Genomic DNA, 20,365 nt, shown 5'->3' with positions numbered 1-20,365 from the left:
CTGAAGCAATAACTCTCATCAGATAAAAGGGGGGATTTTTATTTACATCACTGAATGTACTTAGTGCCACAGGCCCATGGAGACCTTATGGTATTGTTCTTCCAGACTGGTCAGAGACTTAAGTGTTTGCTTTTCTCTAAGCCAAATGTTTGTTAGAGGCTCTCACAGTTCTGAAAATTGCCTTTTTAGAAAGACCTGGAACCCGTCATGGAGCTCTTATGTCCATATAATGACAATTGAGTTCATGACTGACACTGGCTTCAGAGAAATTTCAGAGACTCCCAAGATTCTCTGACTTGCAATCTGGTTGAGTTAAGCTATAGAGAAGGCTACTTTCCAGTATGTTCCCTTAGTGGCCAAGGCATTGTTTAAAGACCATTCATGTCATGGGTCAATCTGGACCTCCAATTGGTGATAATCATCTAAGAGCCATGGTGTCAGACAGAATTTTATTTATCATGATGGTCAGGGTGGTGGTTTGAATGAAAATAGCATGTCATAGGCCCATATGAAGCGTTACTATTAGATGTGTGGCCATGTTGGAAGAAGTATGTCACTCTATGCAGGATTTGAGTTTTAACTGCTCAAGCCAAGACTAGCTACACAATCTCTTCCTTCTGCCTGTTGATCCACATGTAGAACTCTCAGCTCCTTCTCCAGAATCATGTCTGCCTATGCTTCCCACAAAGAAGATAATGGACTAAAACCCCTGAAATTGTAAGTCAGTCCAAATTAAATGTTTTCCTTATTAGAAGTTTCCAGGGCCATGATGTCCCTTCACAGCAATAGAAACCCCAACTATGGCATAAATTGGTACCAAGGAGTGGGATATTGCTATAATAGGGCAAACCATGCTCTTGAATGTTGACTTTAGGATGCTGGATAAAACAAAGCAAAGCAAAGCAAAGCAAAGCAAAGCAAAGCAAAGCAAAACAAAACAAAACAAAACAAAACCAGCTGAATGCTTTAAGTGGACCTTAATGGGCCATCCTAGTAGAAATATGGAAGACAGTGGTACTGGGGTAATTTGAATTGTGAAGGTCTGACTCAACATGTTTCTAAGGAGAAAAATGTTAATATGTGGCCTAGAGGCTGTTTTTGTAATAGTTTAGCAAGGAATGTGGCTGCAAGTTGCCTGTATCCCCCCCTAAAAAATTATCTAAGGCTAAATCCAAGAGATGGATTAACAGCATTGGCAGAGATTTTCAGACATCATAGTATTGAAAGTTGTTTGGTTGGTTGTAGCCACCCCTTTTGTGGTCTTCACTGTTGCTGGGTAAGTGGGGAGGAGTTTAGCCTGAAGGTCAGAAGCTTGGGGCATTGCTTTTGTGATTACTGACCATGCTTCTCTTGTGGGGGCTGTGGTGGGCGGTAACTTAGGCAGAGGCCGGAGTTCCAGGAGCATGAGGGAACACCTACCGTGTCATGTAGGTGAATTATGACCATCAGGGTTCAGACCTCAGCTCAACTGGAGATCAGCCTGCAATTCCCCACATCCCTCATGACAAAGTGAAGCTGCTGAGGTCAGGCATCTGTCAGAGGTATCCCTGCTTAGAGGCCTAGAGAGACCACTGTATGGAGCTGCAAAGTTTGGTAAAGCCTGGACTGCCTGGGAGACCCTAGGATGTTGGAGATGCCACAGCTGTGGGATATCTGCCCAGAAAAGCTGCTAAAAGAGCAGAATGAGCTCGAAAAACAGAAATGTGTTGCAGTAAACAAAGATGAAAGGAGTTGGAGATCTGAAGAGTCTTTTGACATTATACACTGAGATGGAGAGTTTGGAGTTTTCCCAACTGGTTTTTGGTCTTGTTTTTGTCCAGTAATTCCTCATTATGTTCCCTTCCCTTCCCTTTTGAATGGTAATGTATATCCTGTGCCATTATATTTTGTAAATATGTAATCTTCTTTTCTATTTTGATTTTACAGAGGATTAAAGTTAAGAGATTGCATAAGTCTCAGAAGAAACTTGGAACTTTGGACTTTTAAACAGTGCTGATACTGTAATAGATTATGGGAACTTTCAAAGTTTGACTATGATATGGCTACAAACCTATGGGAGCCAAGGAGTGGAATGTAGTGGTCTGAATGAAAATGGGCCCCATAGGCCTACACAGTCCTACAGGGAATACACTATTAGGAGTTGTGGCCTTGTTGAAAGAAGTGTGTCATTGGGAGTGAGTGGGCTTTGAAATTTCAGATGCTCAAGCCAGGCCCAGTGACATTCTCTTGTCCTGCTGATCCAGATGTAAAACTCTCAACTACTTCTCCAGCACCATGATGATAATTGACTGAAACTGCAAGCCAGCTACAATTAAATGTTTTATTAAGAGTTGCCATGGTGATGGTGTCCCTACATAGCAATAGAAACCCAAACTAAGACAGTCATAAATGAGGAAGATTATTTCCTGTATATGTCACCTCAATATGAACAGAGTTCTACTAAGTTAGGTGCTCCATGGGGCAAAGCTGCTATCACTGATGATGTAACACATCCTAAATTCTCATGAAGCTAAAGACTTCCCGACTCCAGGATGACTGACATAGTACATGTGGGAGAAGAAGCAAGACTGATAGATATAATTCTGCAGATTACTCTAAGCTTTCATACAATGGAAGTCTGATCATAGCAAACTTAGAAATTATAGTAGAAATGCTCATTTTGTATACAGGGTTGATCTGACCCAAGAATCCTTTGATGTGCAAGACAAAGGAACTTCAGAAGGTCAGGCTCTTCCTATCAATAACAGATTAAGTATATGGCATAAAATATGGACATATACATGTTTCAGACATGCAAATTAATACCTCTTTCCCCTCATTTTTTAAAATTAAATTTTAATTATTTTACATATATGAGTGTTTTGTCTGCACAAATGTCTATGTACTACATATATTCAGTGGCCATGGAGGGCAGAAGAGAGTCCTGAAGCTATTGGAATAACAGTTACCCACCATGTGGGAACTGGTTTTGAACCCTGATTTTTCTGGAAAAACAATGTTTTTAACTGCTGAGCTATCTCTCTAGTCCACTCTCTCTTTGTTAGTGGTGAGTCTTGAACACAATGCAGTTTCTAAACATTTGCTATAAATCAAGTGAAACTCATAAACATTATCAAATACAGTTAAGAATTTGCATAAAGCCACATGTACTAAAGGATCACCAAGGAACACCTCTACAAGGCCTGACTAGTAACTGAGATTCCTCCTGCAAGATTGTGCTCTCTGCTTGTCTTACAGTTTGAGTGCTGTGAACCATTCTCTGACAACATGACCAAGGAAACTCTTATTAGGACAACATTTAATTAGGGTTGGCTTACAGGTTCAGAGGTTCATTCCATCATCATAAAGGCATTATCAACATGGAAGCATCCAGGCAGGATGGTCAAGGAGGAGGTGAGAGTTCTACATCTTTATCTGAAGGCTGTTAGGAGAAGACTGGCATCCAGGGAGCTAGGATGAGGGTCTTAAAGCCCACACTCACAATGACACACTTGCTCCTTCAATGCCTAGGCTGTTCTCAAGATTCTCAAAGCTTGGAAAGGCTATGGTTGCTAATGTTGCTGTGCTAAAATGTTCCACAAGAAGCAACTTCCTAATAGTGCCACTGCCTGCACCAAAAATATTCAAAGCACCAGACTTCTTTTTGCTTTAAAAAAATTAAAAGAAAATAACAAAAACATTTAGTGTTAAGTGGTTTCAATATTGCAAGGTGGAAACATGATTTTTAGAAAATAATAGAGTTCTGGATAATGGTCAAAGAAAAGAGAGTTATGGATGCTGACCTTTCTAAAATTTCTGGGGTATTGTGTTTATTAGGTTTTTTTTTTTTTTTTTTTAAATCAACTTGACACAAGCTAGAGTCATCTGGGAAGAGGCAACCATACTTGAAAGAATGAGAGAATGTCTTTATCAGATTGGCCTGTGGACAAGTCTGTGGGGTATTTTCTTGAATGATGATTGATGTAGGAGGGCCTAGTCCACTATAGGCAGTTTCAAACCTAGGCAGGTGCTGCTGGGTGGTATAAGAAAGCTGGTCAAGTGAGCCATAGAGAGCAAGACCGGAAGCAGTGTTCCTCCAAGCCTTATGCCTTGGTTCCTGCCCTGAGTTCCTGCCTTGGCTTCTAGGGACTGTAAGACAAGGTGAGCTAAAACCCTCTCCTCCTCAAGTTGGTTTTAGTCATGGAGTTTATCACAGAAGCAGAAAAAAAGAACAGTTACTATGTGGGGGATTGTGTAAATCAGATTAGAAGATGTGACAAATGGAAGCAAGAAACACCCACATCCACAGGTAACTAGTCAAACACTCATCACTTATGCTGACAAAAGAGAAAGGGGGGGGGGAGAGAATAAAACTAAGCAACCATACTGTTCTAAGGTTTCTCAAAGTTTGGAAAGGCCATGGTTGCTAATGTGCTAGTCTTATTTCTGTTGTTGTGCTAAAATGTTACACGAGAAGCAACTTAGAGGGGAAAGGGTTTATTCTCATGACAACTCCACATAATAGGCCATTGTATCTGGGAAGTCAAGGCAGAAACTCAAATAGCCAGTCACAGTGAAGAACACAGAGACCACAGACAGGTATCTGCTTGTTTGCTTTCATCCAGTTGTGTGTGTGTGTGTGTGTGTGTGTCTGTGTGTGTGTATTTGTTATCGTTACATATGGAATGCTGCTGCCCACAATGAGCTGGGTCTTCCTACATCCAATAAAGACAATCCTCCACAGGGTTGCCTAAGTGTCAACCTGACCTAGACAACTTCTCAATCAAAACTCTTTCTGGGTAATTTTAGGTTGTGTCTGTGAAACTGGTGGTTAGAAAGTAGCCAGGACACTAGTCAATTGTTTATAATGCCACACAATTTTTGGTTAGTCTAAGTATAGACTGAGAGCCACCTGTATTATTATATGGGCAAGTCTTGTCAAAACCCATAAGGTTAGAGTTCTGAGTGGAAGCTCCTAGGATGGCCAATGATATTGGTAGGAACTACCTGATGTTGATTTCAGCTTCCCCTCCATTATCTCTTTGGATGTTTCAACAGAAAAAGAAAGGGGGGTGCATTTCAAGTTGCAGATAGGGGAGGAGCCTGGACAGCTACTTACATGTAGAAGAGCACCAAGCTAGTAACCAGCAGCACCCAGGTTTCTATAGAAAGGTTGGCAATGAGCTTCATCTTAACTTTCCTTTAGCAGTTCAGGCCTCCAAATTTCCCTCCCAGCTGAGAGTCTTGCAGGGATCCTATGGTAGGCTTAGCTGGCATCTAGTGAGGCCAGTCTATTTATTTGCTGGGAAAGGAGGAGGTTACAGGGATACAGCCAGTACAAGGGCTACTTGCACACTGCCTGAACTTGTAGTTGTGGTGTGGCCTCTCCACCGGGCATTTGTCAAAGTTCCAAAATAAGGTCATGCATTTCCTTACTCTGACCTTTGAGCTTATATTCTGTGTGTACTTGTTCTTTCAGGAGCTCAAATCCATCCACTGGCACTACTTCCTTCTGATTTGTAGTTGTGTCTATGGTGGTTCAAATTCCAAAACACACTAAGTCCACACAATTAAACTATATCTACCGATCTTTACCTATTCAAGGCCTTCTCCCAATAAAGCTCCTGCTGGCTCTGGAAGATGTGAAGCCTACAATTGAACTTCACTTGCCTCTCTGTACTGTTTCCTTGGCACACAACTCAGTTGTTTTTCTCTGTAGTCTTTAGGACATTCCATGACATGCCTCTCCAACCTCTAGCTCTTACATTCTTTCCCTCATCTTTCCTGCAGGGTTCTCTGAGCCTTGGATAGGAAAGTTGATACAAATGTCTCATCTACAATAAATCACTCTTTTAAAATATATTTTAATATGTCTCTTTTAACAGTTCTTATCCAGTCTGTTGGATATGTTATGCTGGAGTTTTTATGATCACTTTAAAGACAAAGAGACCGAAAGAAGTGAAAGAGGTGTTCAAGACTGAACCAGGAAGGCATGAAACAGGCAGAATTATGATGAATTAGAATTCTGTAGATAATGTGTGCTTGTCTTTAACTGGCCTCTTGAGTACCGTCCTGGTTGAATTGGCATTACAGAGAGTAAATATTTCTTTGTACACCTTCTAAAGTACTCCTAACAAAGACACAAGTTGTTACAAAATGGCTGTAGTGTGGTTTCTCTTCTGTGCCTAGCCCTTTAAAGGATCCCCAGTTCTAGTCAACTGGCCCTTTAAAATTTTTTTAGCAATTTAATCTGCTTGACTCTATGACCTTCAGTGTTGGTTGCCTCTTGGATTTCTGGGAATGGGATAGGATATAAGAAGGCCAATTGAGATTAGGGGTGGGGGGTATCAGAGTGAGAAGAGAAGGCAATCAGTAAAGACATTGTTAGAAGACAGTTGGGCCAAAAGGAACTGAGCTGAGCAGATAGTCTAGAACAGTTGTTATGGCTTGGGGTTTGCTAGTATTGGGATAACTGGGAAGGAAACGTTTAAGCATACCATTGGGAAACTGAGGGAGAAAAAGTTGGGAGAGACATTTGAAGAGGCTGGGCTGGAAACTGAGAGGAGCACAGGCAGGAGTTAAGAGAACTGGTTACCATTTGCAACAAGAAAACATTAAACACACACACATTTTACAAATGGCTTCATTAAAAAAAAAAAAGAAGAACCACAAACATCTTAGTAGCCATTATTAAATTGTGAGTTCCTGAGCCAATCATCCGAGCAGAAAGGAAGATGTTCTAGAGCAGTGGTTGTCAGCCTTCCTCATGATGTGGTGACCCCAACCATAAAATCATTTTCGTTGCTACTTCATAACTAATTTTGCTACTGTTATGAATGATAATGTAAATATCTGTGTTTTCTGATAGTTAGTTGTGGGTGACTCCTGTGAAAGGTCTATTTGACTCCTAAAGAGGTCATGACCCACAGGTTAAGAACCATTGTTCTAGAGAGTTCTGACATAATCCAACCAGGGCATGCAGAGGCACCAGGAAAGCAGAAAGCATTTGAAAGCATGGTATAGAGGAGAAATCAAACGATGTTGGCAAATTTCAAAAATCCACAAACTGGGAATGTCCAGGGTTAAACATCAAATTCACATCTTTCTTCATTCTCTGCTGCTATTGTGAAATGATTTCCTCATTACCTAACTTAGGAAGTCCAAAGTCTAGGGGTAGACATGTGGGCTGAGTGCATCTTTCTTTACAACTCTATCCCTGAAGGTAGGAAGACAACAGAGAATGAGAAAGAAGTGAAGGGTCATCAATCATCTCCTCAAGTATACAGTGCTATATCCTTGAGCTGTGACTACAAAAATGGGACCAATCTATTCATGAGCAGAGACTTACAGTAGATAAGCACCACTGGGAGGTTCCATTGGCTAGACACAATATATTTAAGATTTGTTTTTAACCACACAAGTGGGGTACACATTTAAACCATTGCAATTATCATTACTGAATGTATAAAAATTCTTGATTGTGAGGTGCTGTGTCTAAATTTTTTTATTAATAAATGTTTCTCCTATTTTTGAGTGCACGCATGTGTGTGTGCACGCACATGGGTGTGTACATTCCTGTGTATGGGTGGCCTGAGGATAACGTCATCTCCACCAACTCTTCTATCTTATTAATTGAGGCAGGGTCTATCAGTAAAACCCAGAACCAAACAAATATAGTTAGTCTTACTAGGCAGCTTGTGTAGGCAGCCGATGCCTAAAAGATGGCACTGTTTTCTGGTATACTGTGGCTGTAAACAACACTGCGCAGGCGCTAGCCCGAATCTGGCGCCAACCCCTCCTGAGTGGGTGCATGCAAATTAAGGTGCCGGCAGACTGACCAATCCCAGGAGGACACAAAGCTTTTCCCGATGCTGGGGTGTATATAATGAGTCCTCCCTGGGTTCCTGGGGTCCCCATAGCATAGAAGCGTTCCTGCAATAAAGCTGTTGAGAAGAATCCGACCATGTTGTGTTTTCCTTGCTGGGACGAGGTGGGCGCAACAAATTGTTGTCTGGCACGGGGTACCCGAGGATCTTGTGGATTCAGAACTCTTCAGCTGAGGAACAGTGGTACCGGTAAGTCTCCAAAATTGATCCCCAGTTAAAAGGGGGGATATGTTTTTCTTGCCCGTGGACCCAGTGTCGGTAGCTCTTAACCTTGTTGTTTCGGTTTTTGTAATTTCTGGCCTCTGCTTTTGTTTAATAGAAGCAGTTAAGGCAGGTCAGAAAATTCTTATGGAACAACAAGAAAGTATGTCAGAGGAAGATAGGAAACACATAAGCAAAAGAAAAAAGGGGTGAAAAAGAGAGAGAAAAGGAGAAGGGAGAAAAGGCAAACTCAAAAGGAAAAGGAAATAATGAGAAAGAAAAGGAAATAGCAAAAATATATCCCTCATTAAAAGACTTAACAATAAGTTCAGCAAGTTCTGACTCCAGTGACTCAGAGCTTGATAAAGATGAGGAAGTTGACCTAGAAGAAGAGGCGGCTCAGTATGAGAGGGATAGGTATGATCCAGATTGGTCATACAAAACCAATCCTTTAAAGGGGGGGGGTCAGCTCGCAAAAGAGTAAAATCGAAAGTGCTGACCGCTCCACCTTTTAACCCTGAGTATACAGGAAAAAAGGAATCCACAAAAGCTGGTAAACAAGGTACCTCATTTTGCCCAGAGCTTTGGAAGGAGGCTGGACTGACTTTCCCTGTCTTCTTAGATGGCCAGGGACGATGGTATCATGAGCCAATACATTTTAAGACTATTAAGCAACTGGCTGCGTCAGTCGGTACCTATAGGGTGAGTGCAGCTTTTGTAGTTGCACAGGTCGAGGTGCTTGCTAGATATTGCCTCACCCCGGGGGACTGGAATAATATTACTCGGGCTTGTTTGTCGTCTGGACAGTATGTAGACTGGAAGTCCATGTCCTATGAATATGCAAACAGTCAGGCAGCAGCAAATTTAGCCACAGGACAAGATCCTCAGAGACATTGGGATGCAGACATGCTTCTGGGTTTAGGACGTTTTGCTTTAGATCAAACAAATTATCCTGAAGCGTTCTATGCCCAAATAAATGAGGTAGCTACCAAAGCCTGGAAGGCATTGCTGAACAAAGGTGCAGTCTCAGGCAATCTTACAAAAATCTTGCAGGGTACCACAGAACCATTTTCAGATTTTGTAGCACGCCTCATTGAAGCAGCCGTTAGAATTTTTGGAGACCCTGATACAGCTATGCCTTCGGTGAAGCAGCTAGTATATGAGCAATGTACTAAAGAATGCAGAGCAGCCATTACACCCTATAAACATAAAGGTTTAGAAGTATGGATGAAGGTTTGCAGAGAACTAGGGGGTCTGTTAACCAATGCAGGCCTAGTGGTAGCGGTAGTGCAGTTAGGCAAGTTTAGCAATGATGCTTGTTATAAGTGTGGCCAAAGAGGTCATTTTAGAAGAAACTGCCCTGAAAATGAAAAATGGGCCGCATTGGATAAATCTAGACAGCCAGGCTTATGCCATAAATGTAGGAAGGGAAAACACTGGGCTAATGAATGCAGATCTACAAAGGATATAGAAGGCCGACCATTACAAGCAGGATATGGTGGCACCAGGCCAAAAAACGGGCAGCAGGGCCCACGTCCCCAGGGCCCTCAAATATATGGGGCTTTTCAGAAAGACCAGAAGAAACCTTGGCTGGCTCTCCATCATCTGAGAGTCCACAGAGAGCCACTACTGGCTCCGCAGGATTGGACCTCCACTCCACCACCAGACTCGTATTAACCCCACAGATGGGGGTACAGCCCATAGATGCAGATTTTAAAGGCCCCCTTCCCAAAGATACTGTAGGACTATTGCTTGGCTGCTCATCTTCTGCTTTAAAAGGATTGCAAATTACCCCTGGAGTGATTGATCCAGATTATACGGGGGTTGTGAAAATTTTAGTGGCCTCCCCCAGTGGCATCTCAGCTATCTCCCCAGGAGATAGAATTGCTCAATTATTACTGTTGCCAAGTTTGCATAAATATTTTCCAGCAAATAATAAAATAAGAGGAGAGAGTGGACTATGTTCTATAGGTCCTCAGTTCACTTTCTTATCAATGGAATTAGGAGATCGCCCCATGTTAACTTTGGAGGTTGAAGGACGATTCTTTCTGGTGTTGTTAGACACAGGTGCAGATCGCAACATCATCTCCACTCATGATTGGCCACCAAAATGGCCTTCGCAAACATCATCTCAAAGCCTCCATGGTCTAGGTTATGAGACTGCTCCCCTTATAAGTGCTAAGGAATTGACTTGGAAAAATGAGGAAGGTAAGTCAGGGAAAATTTTTCCTTATATTGTGGATATTCCTGTGACCCTGTGGGGTAGGGATGTCTTAACCAAAATGGATCTTAGACTAACTAATGAGTATTCCCCACAAGCCCAAGAAATTAAGTCTAGTATGGGCTACACTCCAGGAAAAGGGTTAGGAAAGTCATTACAAGGCATGACTATGCCAGTGCCTGCAAAGTTCAAACAAGATAAAAAGGGATTGGGTTTTTCCTAGGGGCCGTTGAGGGTGGTATACCCATTACTTGGAAAACAGAGGAGCCTGTATGGGTTCCTCAATGGCCTCTTTCCTCTGAAAAATTAGTAGCTGCCAGAGAATTAGTAGAGGAACAATTGAAATTAGAACATATTAAACCTTCCCAGTCACCTTGGAATACACCCATATTTGTGATTAAGAAAAAAATCAGGCAAATGGAGGCTCCTGCATGATCTTCGAGCCATTAATAATAAAATGCAGATTATGGGCCCCATACAGAGGGGTCTGCCCCTACTTTCTAGTTTTCCCAAAGAGTGGCCTATTATAATCATTGATATTAAGGATTGTTTTTTTCTCTATTCCCCTTGCATTGTGTGATAGTGAGATCTTTGCCTTTACTCTTCCTTCTGTGAATAATGAAGAGCCTGATAAACGGTATCAGGGGATAGTTTTACCTCAAGGGATGGCAAACAGTCCTACTATGTGCCAACTTTTTGTAGGAGAAGCCCTACAACCTGTCTGTGATGCATTCCCAAAATTAAGGATAGTACTTTATATAGATGATATCCTTCTTGCCTCAAAGAATAAAGAAAATTTAGATGAAGCCTATATTAAGCTAGTAAAAGAATTAGAAATGAAACATTTATAGCTCCTGATAAAGTTCAAATGGGAAATTTAGGAGAGTTCTTGGGTGCTCAAATTACTCCACATTTTATTACACCTCAAAAGATAGAATTATGTAAAGATCATTTGAAAACATTCAATGATTTCCAGAAGTCGTTGGGAGATATAAATTGGATTCGTCCATATATGAGGCTATCAAATTTTGAATTAATCCCTCTTTTTGATATATTGAAGGGCGATCCACAGCTTTTGTCACCTCGTACTCTCACCCCTGAGGCCCGAGTAGCATTAGAAAAGGTAGAAAGGTGTTTAGAAAAGGCCAAGCTGTATAGATGGAAAGAAGGAGAGGACATCCTCCTATGCGTTTTGAAGACATTCCATCAACCAACAGGAGTGTTGTGGCAGTCAGGTCCTCTAATGTGGATTTATCCTCATGTGTCTCCCAATAAAACCCTTGAATATTATCCCATTGCTGTAGCTCAATTAGTGATTTTGGGCATTAAATCGTGTATTCAACATTTTGGAGCACCCCCTCAGAAAATCATTACACCTTATAATGCTAATCAAATACAGATCCTAAGTTCTTTGATAGGTGGTTGGGCCCTATTGTGCTGTAGTTTTGATGGGGAATTAGATAACCATTATCCCAAAGATCCTTTGCTATAATTTTTTAGTGAACATCCAGTGATTTTTCCAAAAATCACAGCATCTAAACCCATATCGGGTGCATTGGATATTTATACAGATGATTCTAAAACAGGTGTTGGTGCCTATGTAGTTAATTCTTTTTCAATACAATCCTGGCACCCCACAATTTACTGAATGTAAAATTATGTTGGAAGTATTCAAAGCTTTTATGGAATCTTTTAATCTAGTCTCTGATTCGGCTTATGTAGTAAATGCAGTGCGTGCATTAGAAATTGCAGGACCCATTAGACCCACCAGCCCTGTGTGCACCATCTTATTAGAGTTACAAAAAATTTTTGGAAAAGAACACATAAATTCTTTATTCAACATATTTGAGCTCACTCTACCTTGCCAGGCCCTATGGCTGAAAGAAATGCCTTAGTGGACACTAGCACTCGCATGGAATTTATTTTTCACGTCACCCCACTGGAGCTTGCAAAAGATTTTCATCAATTGTATCATGTTCCTGCTGCCACACTTCAGCAGAAATTTGATATCTCTCGAGCCTCAGCACGAGATGTGGTGTTATGATGCCCACAGTGTGTACAGTTTCACCACCCTCCTCATGTTGGTATTAACCCTCACAGATTGATCCCTTTAAAATTGTGGCAAATGGATGTTACTCATGTCTCAGCATTTGGAAGATTAAAATATGTTCATGTTTCAATTGACACCTGTTCAGATGTCATTTTTGCCTCCCCCATGTCCAGTGAGAAATCCCGCAACGTGGTTGGCCATTGCCTAGAAGCCTGGGCAGCTTGGGGAAAGCCAGATAGTTTAAAAACTGATAATGGCCCCACATATACATCAAAATCATTCCAAACCTTTTGCAAAATAATGCAGGTTAGTCACTCTAATGGCCTTCCCTACAATCCACAGGGCCAAGGCATTGTGGGAAGAGCACATCGAACCTTAAAAGAACTCTTACAAAAACAAAAAGGGGGAATCGCTGATGTCTGGCCACCCAAAGAACAATTATCTTTAGCCTTCTTTACTTTAAAATTTTTAATTCTGGATGAACATGGTCGTTCGGCTGCAGATAGGCATGCCATGACCTCACCTATCCTTAAACAGGATGTCAAATGGAAAGATGTCTTAACTGGAAAATGGTATGGCCCACATCCCGTTATTTCGAGATCCAGGGGAGCTGTTTGTGTTTTCCACAGGGTCAAGAACACCCAATTTGGTACCAGAGAGGCTGACGCGAAAATTGCTCCCCCCGACAAAGATATAGATTGTAATAGTTCCAGAAGGACATGTTTTTTAGCAGAGTGTTGGCAGGGTATAATGCTGTGGTTGTGAAACTTCCCACCTTTGTGTCTATAGTATATTTTGAAATATTTGCCATCTATGCCCATTGGTGCTACTCACTGAGTGGTCCAATTTGAACCTCTTTTCCTCAAATCTTTGCTATTTTTTGAGAATGAGTTCATTTACCAAGGAATTAGGATAGAGATGGTCAATATTGTCCACAACATAATTACACTCAGGACATCTATTATTGTCCTCCAAACTCTGATGAATACACTTGTAGCAAAAGCTGAGGCCACATTTTGTCATGTATGCCTCCTCAGTCATATCAAAGCAGATGGGACTCTCTCTTATTTAATAGACTTAGTTCAAGAACAGGTTGAAGAATTGTATAAAGTTGTACACGCTAATTTCTCTCAGTCTCTTGAACAGAGTCTCCTCTTATCTGAGTACCTTAAAGGAAATTGGTCAGCTAAAGCAGAGCAGTTGTCCAGAAAGCTGCTCCTCCAGATTGCCAAACTCAACAGCACTCGACTGGACCCTGTCACCTTGGGGGACTTCACCTCCTGGATCACCAATGCGTTCTCATTCTTTAAGGAATGGGTGGGAATGTTGACTTGGGGGACAGTGGTCCTCCTGGGTTGTGTCTTTTGTATCTGGCTATTGTGTTGACTCAAACGAGAGCATGCTCAGTATAAGGCAGTGGTGTACCAAGCATTGATGGCGATTAAAGATGGCACATCTCCCAATGTTTAGCTGGCCTCTTTAAAAAATTAAGAATTCGCCCTAGGACATCTGGCAGTTGTAATCTCACAGATCCACGGTATCCAGTGACGGGCAACATTCCTTATGCACAGACCAACCTAAGACATGGGGCCTGGAAGCGATAGGGTAACCCTATGACAGGTAAGGCTGTGAAATGAAAGGATTGACCTAAGACAGGAGCCGTGGCCGATGGACAGACTTGCCCAGACCTAGTTCAGCATCATATTATTAAAGAAAAAAGGGGGAGATGTTGGCAGCCAATGCCTAAAAGATGGCGCCGGTTTCTGGTACACCGTGGCTGTAAACAACACCACTGCATAGGCGCTAGCCCAAATCTGGCGCCAACCCCTCCTGAGTGGGTGCATGTCTAACTAGACGAAGTATTACCATCTAAAGTTCAAGTTGATTAGTACTGAGTGAGGTAAGAAGGGTGGTGGACAGGTGGTGAACAGTGAAATTTCAGAACATGGATATAACAGGATACAAGTGATTCAACCATAACTTTTTTGGCTTATTAGTAATATATATATATATATATATATATATATATATATATATATATTAGTGTCAGTTTTGGATAGTTAAATCTGGGAAGTGGAGTCTGTGAATCTGAACTTAATTTCACTTTATGAGAAAAATGGAGACCAATACAACACGGCCACAGTTATATTAAAAGGAGAGGGCCTCAACAATATTCGTGGAAATTATTGGAATGATTTATAGTCTACAGCCCAATTAACTCAACAATGGCCTGCTGTGAATGGGAAGTCCAAGAATCTAGTAGTTGCTCAATCCTATGAGGATAAGTGTTTCAGCTGGTCTGTATAAGCTGGAATCCTGAAGAAGTGGGTTCCAACAGATGTGCTGGCACGTAAGTACAAGCTGGAGAAGAAGAGTGAGACATCCTTCTTCCATTGTCCTTATGTAGGACTCCAGCAAAGGTATGGCCCAAATTAAAGGTGTTTAGACCTAAGCTGTTCATTACTTGGAACTTGCTCTGTCGCAGGCTGGCCTTGAACTCAGAGATCTGTTTGCACCTGTCTCCTGGAATTAAAGGTGTATACCAACAGGAGCTTTCAGGTCTCCCTCTGCATCCTGGAGCTAAGGTCGTCCCATAGCTCTCCACACCCAAATCCCACCTGGAAAGAACAGGTCTCCAAGGAGTGCTGACATACCTGAGATCACAGCTCTCTGAACCTCATTACTGCCCAGAGAGGGTTGGTCTCCCAGGAGTGCTGCCACACCTAAGATCACAGGCTCACAGGTCCACAGGAGGGACAAGATCCAGTCAGAGACAGCAAGACCAACTAACAATAGAGATAGCTAGATGGTGAGAGATGAATCCAAGAACCTAAGCAACAGAAACCAAGGTTGCTTGGCATCATCAGATCCCAGTTCTCTCACCACAGCAAGTCCTGGATACCCCACCAACTGGAAAAGCAAGATTTGGATTTAAAATTATATCTCATGATGATGACAGAAGACTTTAAGAAGGACATAAATAACTCTCCTAAAGAAATACAACAGAACACAGGTGAAAACGTAGAAGCCCTTAAAGAGGAATCACAAAATTTCCTTAAAGAGTTACAGGAAAACATAACTAAACAGGTGAATGAATTGAACAAAACCATTCAGGATCTAAAAATGGAACTATAAACAATAAAGAAATCACCAAGGGAGACAACTTTGGAGTTAGAAAACCTAGTAAAGAGATTAGAAGTTATAGATGCAAGCATCACCAACAGAATATAAGAGATAGAAGAGAGAATCTTAGGTGGAGAAGATACCATAGAAAACATTGGCACAACAGTCAAAGAAAATGCAAAATTAAAAAGCTCCTAACCCCAAACACTCAGGAAATCCAGGACACAATGAGAAGAGCAAACCTATGGATAATAGGTATAGAAGAGAGGGAAGATTCCCAACTTAAAGGGCCAGTAAATATCTTCAACAAAATTATAGAAGAAAACTTCCCTAGCCTAAAGAAAGAGATGCCCATGAACATACAAGAAGGCTACAGAACTCCAAATATATTGGACCAGAAAAGAAATTCCTTCCATCACATAATAATCAAAACATCAAATGCACAAAGGAAAGAATATTAAAAGCAGGAAGGGATAAAGGTCAAGTAACATACAAATGCAGACCTATCAGAATTATACCAGATTTTTCACCAGAGACTATGAAAGCCAGGAGATCCTGGGTAGATGTCATACAGACCATAAAATAATACAAATGCCAGTCCAGACTACTATACTCAGCAAAACTCTCAATTACCATAATGGTGAATCCAAGATATTCCATGGCAAAACCAAATTTACACAATTTTTTCCACAATCCAGCCCTACAAAGGATAAAAGATGGAAAACTGCAACACAAGGAGGGAAACAACTCCTAAGGAAAAGCAAGAAATTAATCTTTCAACAAACCTAAAAGAAGATAGCTACACAAACTTACTTCCACTTCTAACAACAACAACAAAAATAAAACAGGAAGCAACAATCACTGGTCCTTACTATCTCTTAACATAAATGGACTTAATTCCCCAATAAAAAGATATAGACTAAGAGACTGGATACATAAACAGGACCCAATATTTTGCTGCACACAGGAAATGCACCTCAGTCAAAGACAGACACTACCTCAGAGTAAAAGACTGGAAAAAATTTCCAAGCAAATGGTCCCAAGAAACAAGCTGGAGTAGCAATTTTAATATTGAATAAAATCACTTTCGACCAAACGTTATCAAAAAAGAGGAGGAAAGACATTTCATTCTCATCGAAGGAAAAAAATATCTACCAAGATAAACTCTCAATTCTGGATATCTATGCTTCAAATGCAAGGGCACCCACATTCATAAGAGAAACTTTACTAAGGCTTAAAGCATACATTGCACCTCCCAAAATAATAGTAGAAGGCTTCAACATCTTACTCTCTTCAATGGACAGATCATGGAAACAGAATCTAAATAGAGACACAGTGAAACTAACAGACATTATGAACAAAGTGGATTTAACAGATATCTATAGAACATTTCATCCTAAAGCAAAAGAAGATACCTTCTTTTCAGCACCTCATGGTACCTTCTTCAAAACTGACCATATATTCAGTCACAAAAGCAAGCATCAACAGATACAAGAAGATTGAAATAATCCCATGCATCCTATCAGGTCACTGTGGACTAAGGCTGGTCTTCAATAACAACAAAAACAGCAGAAATCACGAATACACATGGAAGCTGAACAACATTCTATGATAACTTGGCCAAGGAAGAAATAAAGAAATAAATTGAAGACTTTTTACAATTCAATGAGAATTAAGGCACAACATACCCAAATGTGTGGGATACAATGAAAATAGTGCTAAGAGGAAAACTCATAGCCCTGAGTGCCTCAAAAAAGAAACTGAAGAGAGCATACACTAGCATCTTGACAGCATACCTGAAAACTCTAGAACAAAAAGAAGCAAATACACCCAAGAGGAGTAGAATCAAATTCAGGGCTGAAATCAACCAAGTAGAAACAAAAAGAACTATACAAAGAATCAACAAAACCAGGACCTGGTTCTTTGAGAAAATCAACAAGATAAAAGCTTAGCCAGACTAACCAGAGGGCACAGAGACAGAATCCAAATTAACAAAATGAGAAATGAAAAGGGAGATATAGCAACAAAAACTGAGGAAATTTGTAAAATCATCAGAACTTATTACAAAAGCATATACTCAACAAAACTCGAAAATCTGGATTGAATGGACAATGTTCTAGACACATACCAGGTACCAAAGTTAAACCAGGATCAGATAAACCATATAAACAATTCAATAACCAACCCCTAAAGAAATAGAAGCAGTCAATAAAACCTCCCAACCTAAAAATGTCCAGGACCAGATGGTTTTAGTGTAGAATTCTATCAGACCTTCAAAGTAGAACCAATACCAATACTCTTCAATCTATTCCATATAATAGAAATAGAAAGAACACTACCCAGTTCTTCATATGAAGCCTCAGTCACACTGATATGTAAACCACAAGGGATTATTGAATCAATTAATTGTTCTATGAGTAGTACAGTTTGAGGGAATTAACATCAGTTTTAAACAGCTTTTGATTAGTCTAGATAGACATTATGCTTTCCTTTCTATCATGTAACTTTCCACTAGTTCAGTAGCCATTTGTCTTAGGCAATAGAGTACACTTTAGCTGATTCTGCCACACGTTGGCTGCCAGATGTGGGGTAAAAAGTGGGGTCCCTGCATCTGCTCAGGTCTAGGGTCACTTGGCGAGGCAGAACTTGGGAAGTCTGACTGCATGGACCCCCAATGGAACTGCCGGGTAGGTGTTGGACTGTGAGAAGCCTCGGTATCCCACTCTTGGGGCGAGGGAGGCACAATCTGAGGTCCTGGTGGACCTGCCAGAGTCGGGCTCTGACTCTTGGGTTGCTACAATTCATCTATCATGATGTTCCTCCTGGGAACCCCAGCAAGAATACGAGGGTTTTAAGAAGGAGGTCTCTGGCTGTGGGTTTGGGAATTTTTCTGTTTAGGCTCATTTTAGTTCTGAGAATAAAATCATATAGTGGTTCTCTGGGCTTCTGATAGAGAGAGAGCAGGAAGGAGGCAGGGGTCGTGTGGCAGGGGTGGAGTGAGCCTATCCCAAGCTTGGGTTTCACAGAGGTGGACCTGCTCATAGTACCCTGCTGGATGAATTGCCTGCTGTGCTCCAGTGGAAAAGTCTTCCTGGCCAAAGAGTTCATTAAAGCCCCATGGAGTGTCACCTCTGCTCTGGTTTTGCCTGACTTGTTGATGGTATTAATCTCAAAATAAGGCTTCCCATTCCAAAAACATTCATCTGGGAAGGGCAGAACAACAAATATCTCTCCAATCTTGGGGGGTATTTAAGTTGGCAATATGGCTCTGCAGGAGAGATTTTGTCCAGGGTGCATGGATGCCATCTTCCTCCACTGCCTGTCTGAGTTCTTTTAAGTCTGAGGCTTGGAGTGGGTACCAATTAAGGGGTTTATTTTGGCTAGGGTTGACATTTACTGGGAATGCCTGAGCAGTTTGCATTTTTAGTTTTGTATCAGACTCCTGAGTAGCATGGGAGTCAGGGTTAGTTTTTGCAAGAGAGTCTTGAATATTACAAAGTTGTTGGGTGGTAGCTGGTGGGGGGTAAGGGACTATGGAGTTAGGCGGGGCTTCATCTATGAGTTTTGAAGTTATGGCTTGGAGAAGAGGGGTAGAGATGCCTCTCTCTGGGGGAGATGGTAGCTCCTTTGTTTTTAAAAATGGAACCTTGTTTTTGAGTGGGAGCGGAAGGGGCCAGAGGAGCAGATGGTTTAGTTTTCCCTCTGAGGCATAAGGAGGCAGGGGTGGGTAGATGGATTTTATCTCTCTTATTAATTGGGTAAGGGCTGTGAGATCTGAAATGGGGTGGTTTTTAGGACCTTGATCCTTGGGTTCATCTGAGTGAGTGCGCTCAGCAGCTGTGTTGCTATCAGTTTTTCCTATTTTAGATGGCTCTATGCACTGCCTAAGTGCGGTTAAGATTGGCAAAATTTCACAGGAGGGTCTTTTTCCTTCTCGGGTATCTTTGTTTTTGATGAGAGAAGCTACTCTGATCCATGAGTCCAGGCTATAAATATTATCATTGGCCATGCATGGTGCTATCTGAAGGACTTCCTCCCACAATAAGGAGGCTTGTTTTTTGGCTATCTTTATTCGGTGTTTTAGTAGGGCACGAATTTCCCTGGCCTGGGGTGATTTTTTATGTGATGGTGACTTGCCCATGATAGAAAAGAGGAGAAGCGCTTGTCCAATGGGAACGTTACCTTGGCCTATTTGGCTTTGGGGCAATTCCACATAGGTCCAAAACGCTAAGCCTTCCCACAGATTTAAGAACTGGCAGCTGTCCTGTGACTCTTAAGTGGCTTCTGCATTACCAGGTTTTCGTTTTGTTTTAAGGAGAAGTTAGATAGAGTCTTTGCCAATGCCCGGTGCATGCTGTCAGGATTTAGACAGAGGCCAGAGGGACCTTCAGCCAACACCAGAGAGTAGCTCTGGCTAGGAGGCTTTAGTTGTCCATTTAGCTTTTCTAAATCCACTCAATGGTGCTGACCAAAAGCACAGTAGAAAAAGACAGATTGTTTCGAGATGTGTGGAGGCTCACCTTCCCACAGTATCTGTTCAGTGCGGTCATGTTTGTTCAAGCCCCAGTCGGGGAACCAGATGTGGGCTAGGGTACCAGAGGTTTTCCATGGAGATCTCTGTCCAGGCCAGGTGCAAGGTGTTGGAGACCATACCATGAGAAAGCAAGCCTTTCACAGTTTCCCTCCCTAACAAGCCAAACGGCTTTGTGCTAAGGAGCCCATCATCACCCACCTCCCTGTTCCCTTCCTGGCACCTGAAGCTGTAAAAGCTGAATTATAGTCCCCTCTTCCTTATCTCTTCCTAACTCCCAAGACTTCCAAGGACATGAGTTACATGCTTAGCCCAGCCTGACACCCAATGCTGTTAAAGAGTATCTACATTCTGGAGATAAGACACAGAGTGCC

The 20,365-nt window shown here is 41.6% G+C and overlaps 1 protein-coding gene across 1 annotated transcript in view; it reads right to left on the bottom strand.

Moving 5' to 3' along the window:
- The window catches only part of LOC110294273 (cytochrome P450 3A25), a 34,703-nt gene extending 29,364 nt beyond the window's left edge, over positions 1-5,339 (bottom strand). The window contains exon 1 of the mRNA XM_021162384.3: positions 5,099-5,339. Coding sequence (XP_021018043.2) covers positions 5,099-5,169 — 71 coding nt within the window. The 5' untranslated portion in view covers positions 5,170-5,339. The remainder of the gene's footprint in view (positions 1-5,098) is intronic.
- Positions 5,340-20,365: the final 15,026 nt, after the last annotated feature.

The sequence above is a fragment of the Mus caroli genome, unplaced genomic scaffold (assembly GCF_978045245.1).
Source record: "Mus caroli unplaced genomic scaffold, Mus_caroli_1 scaffold_4, whole genome shotgun sequence".
Lineage (NCBI taxonomy): Eukaryota > Metazoa > Chordata > Mammalia > Rodentia > Muridae > Mus > Mus caroli.
The sequence above is the reverse complement of the archived record's forward strand: the minus strand, read 5'-3'. Positions and strand labels throughout refer to the sequence as shown.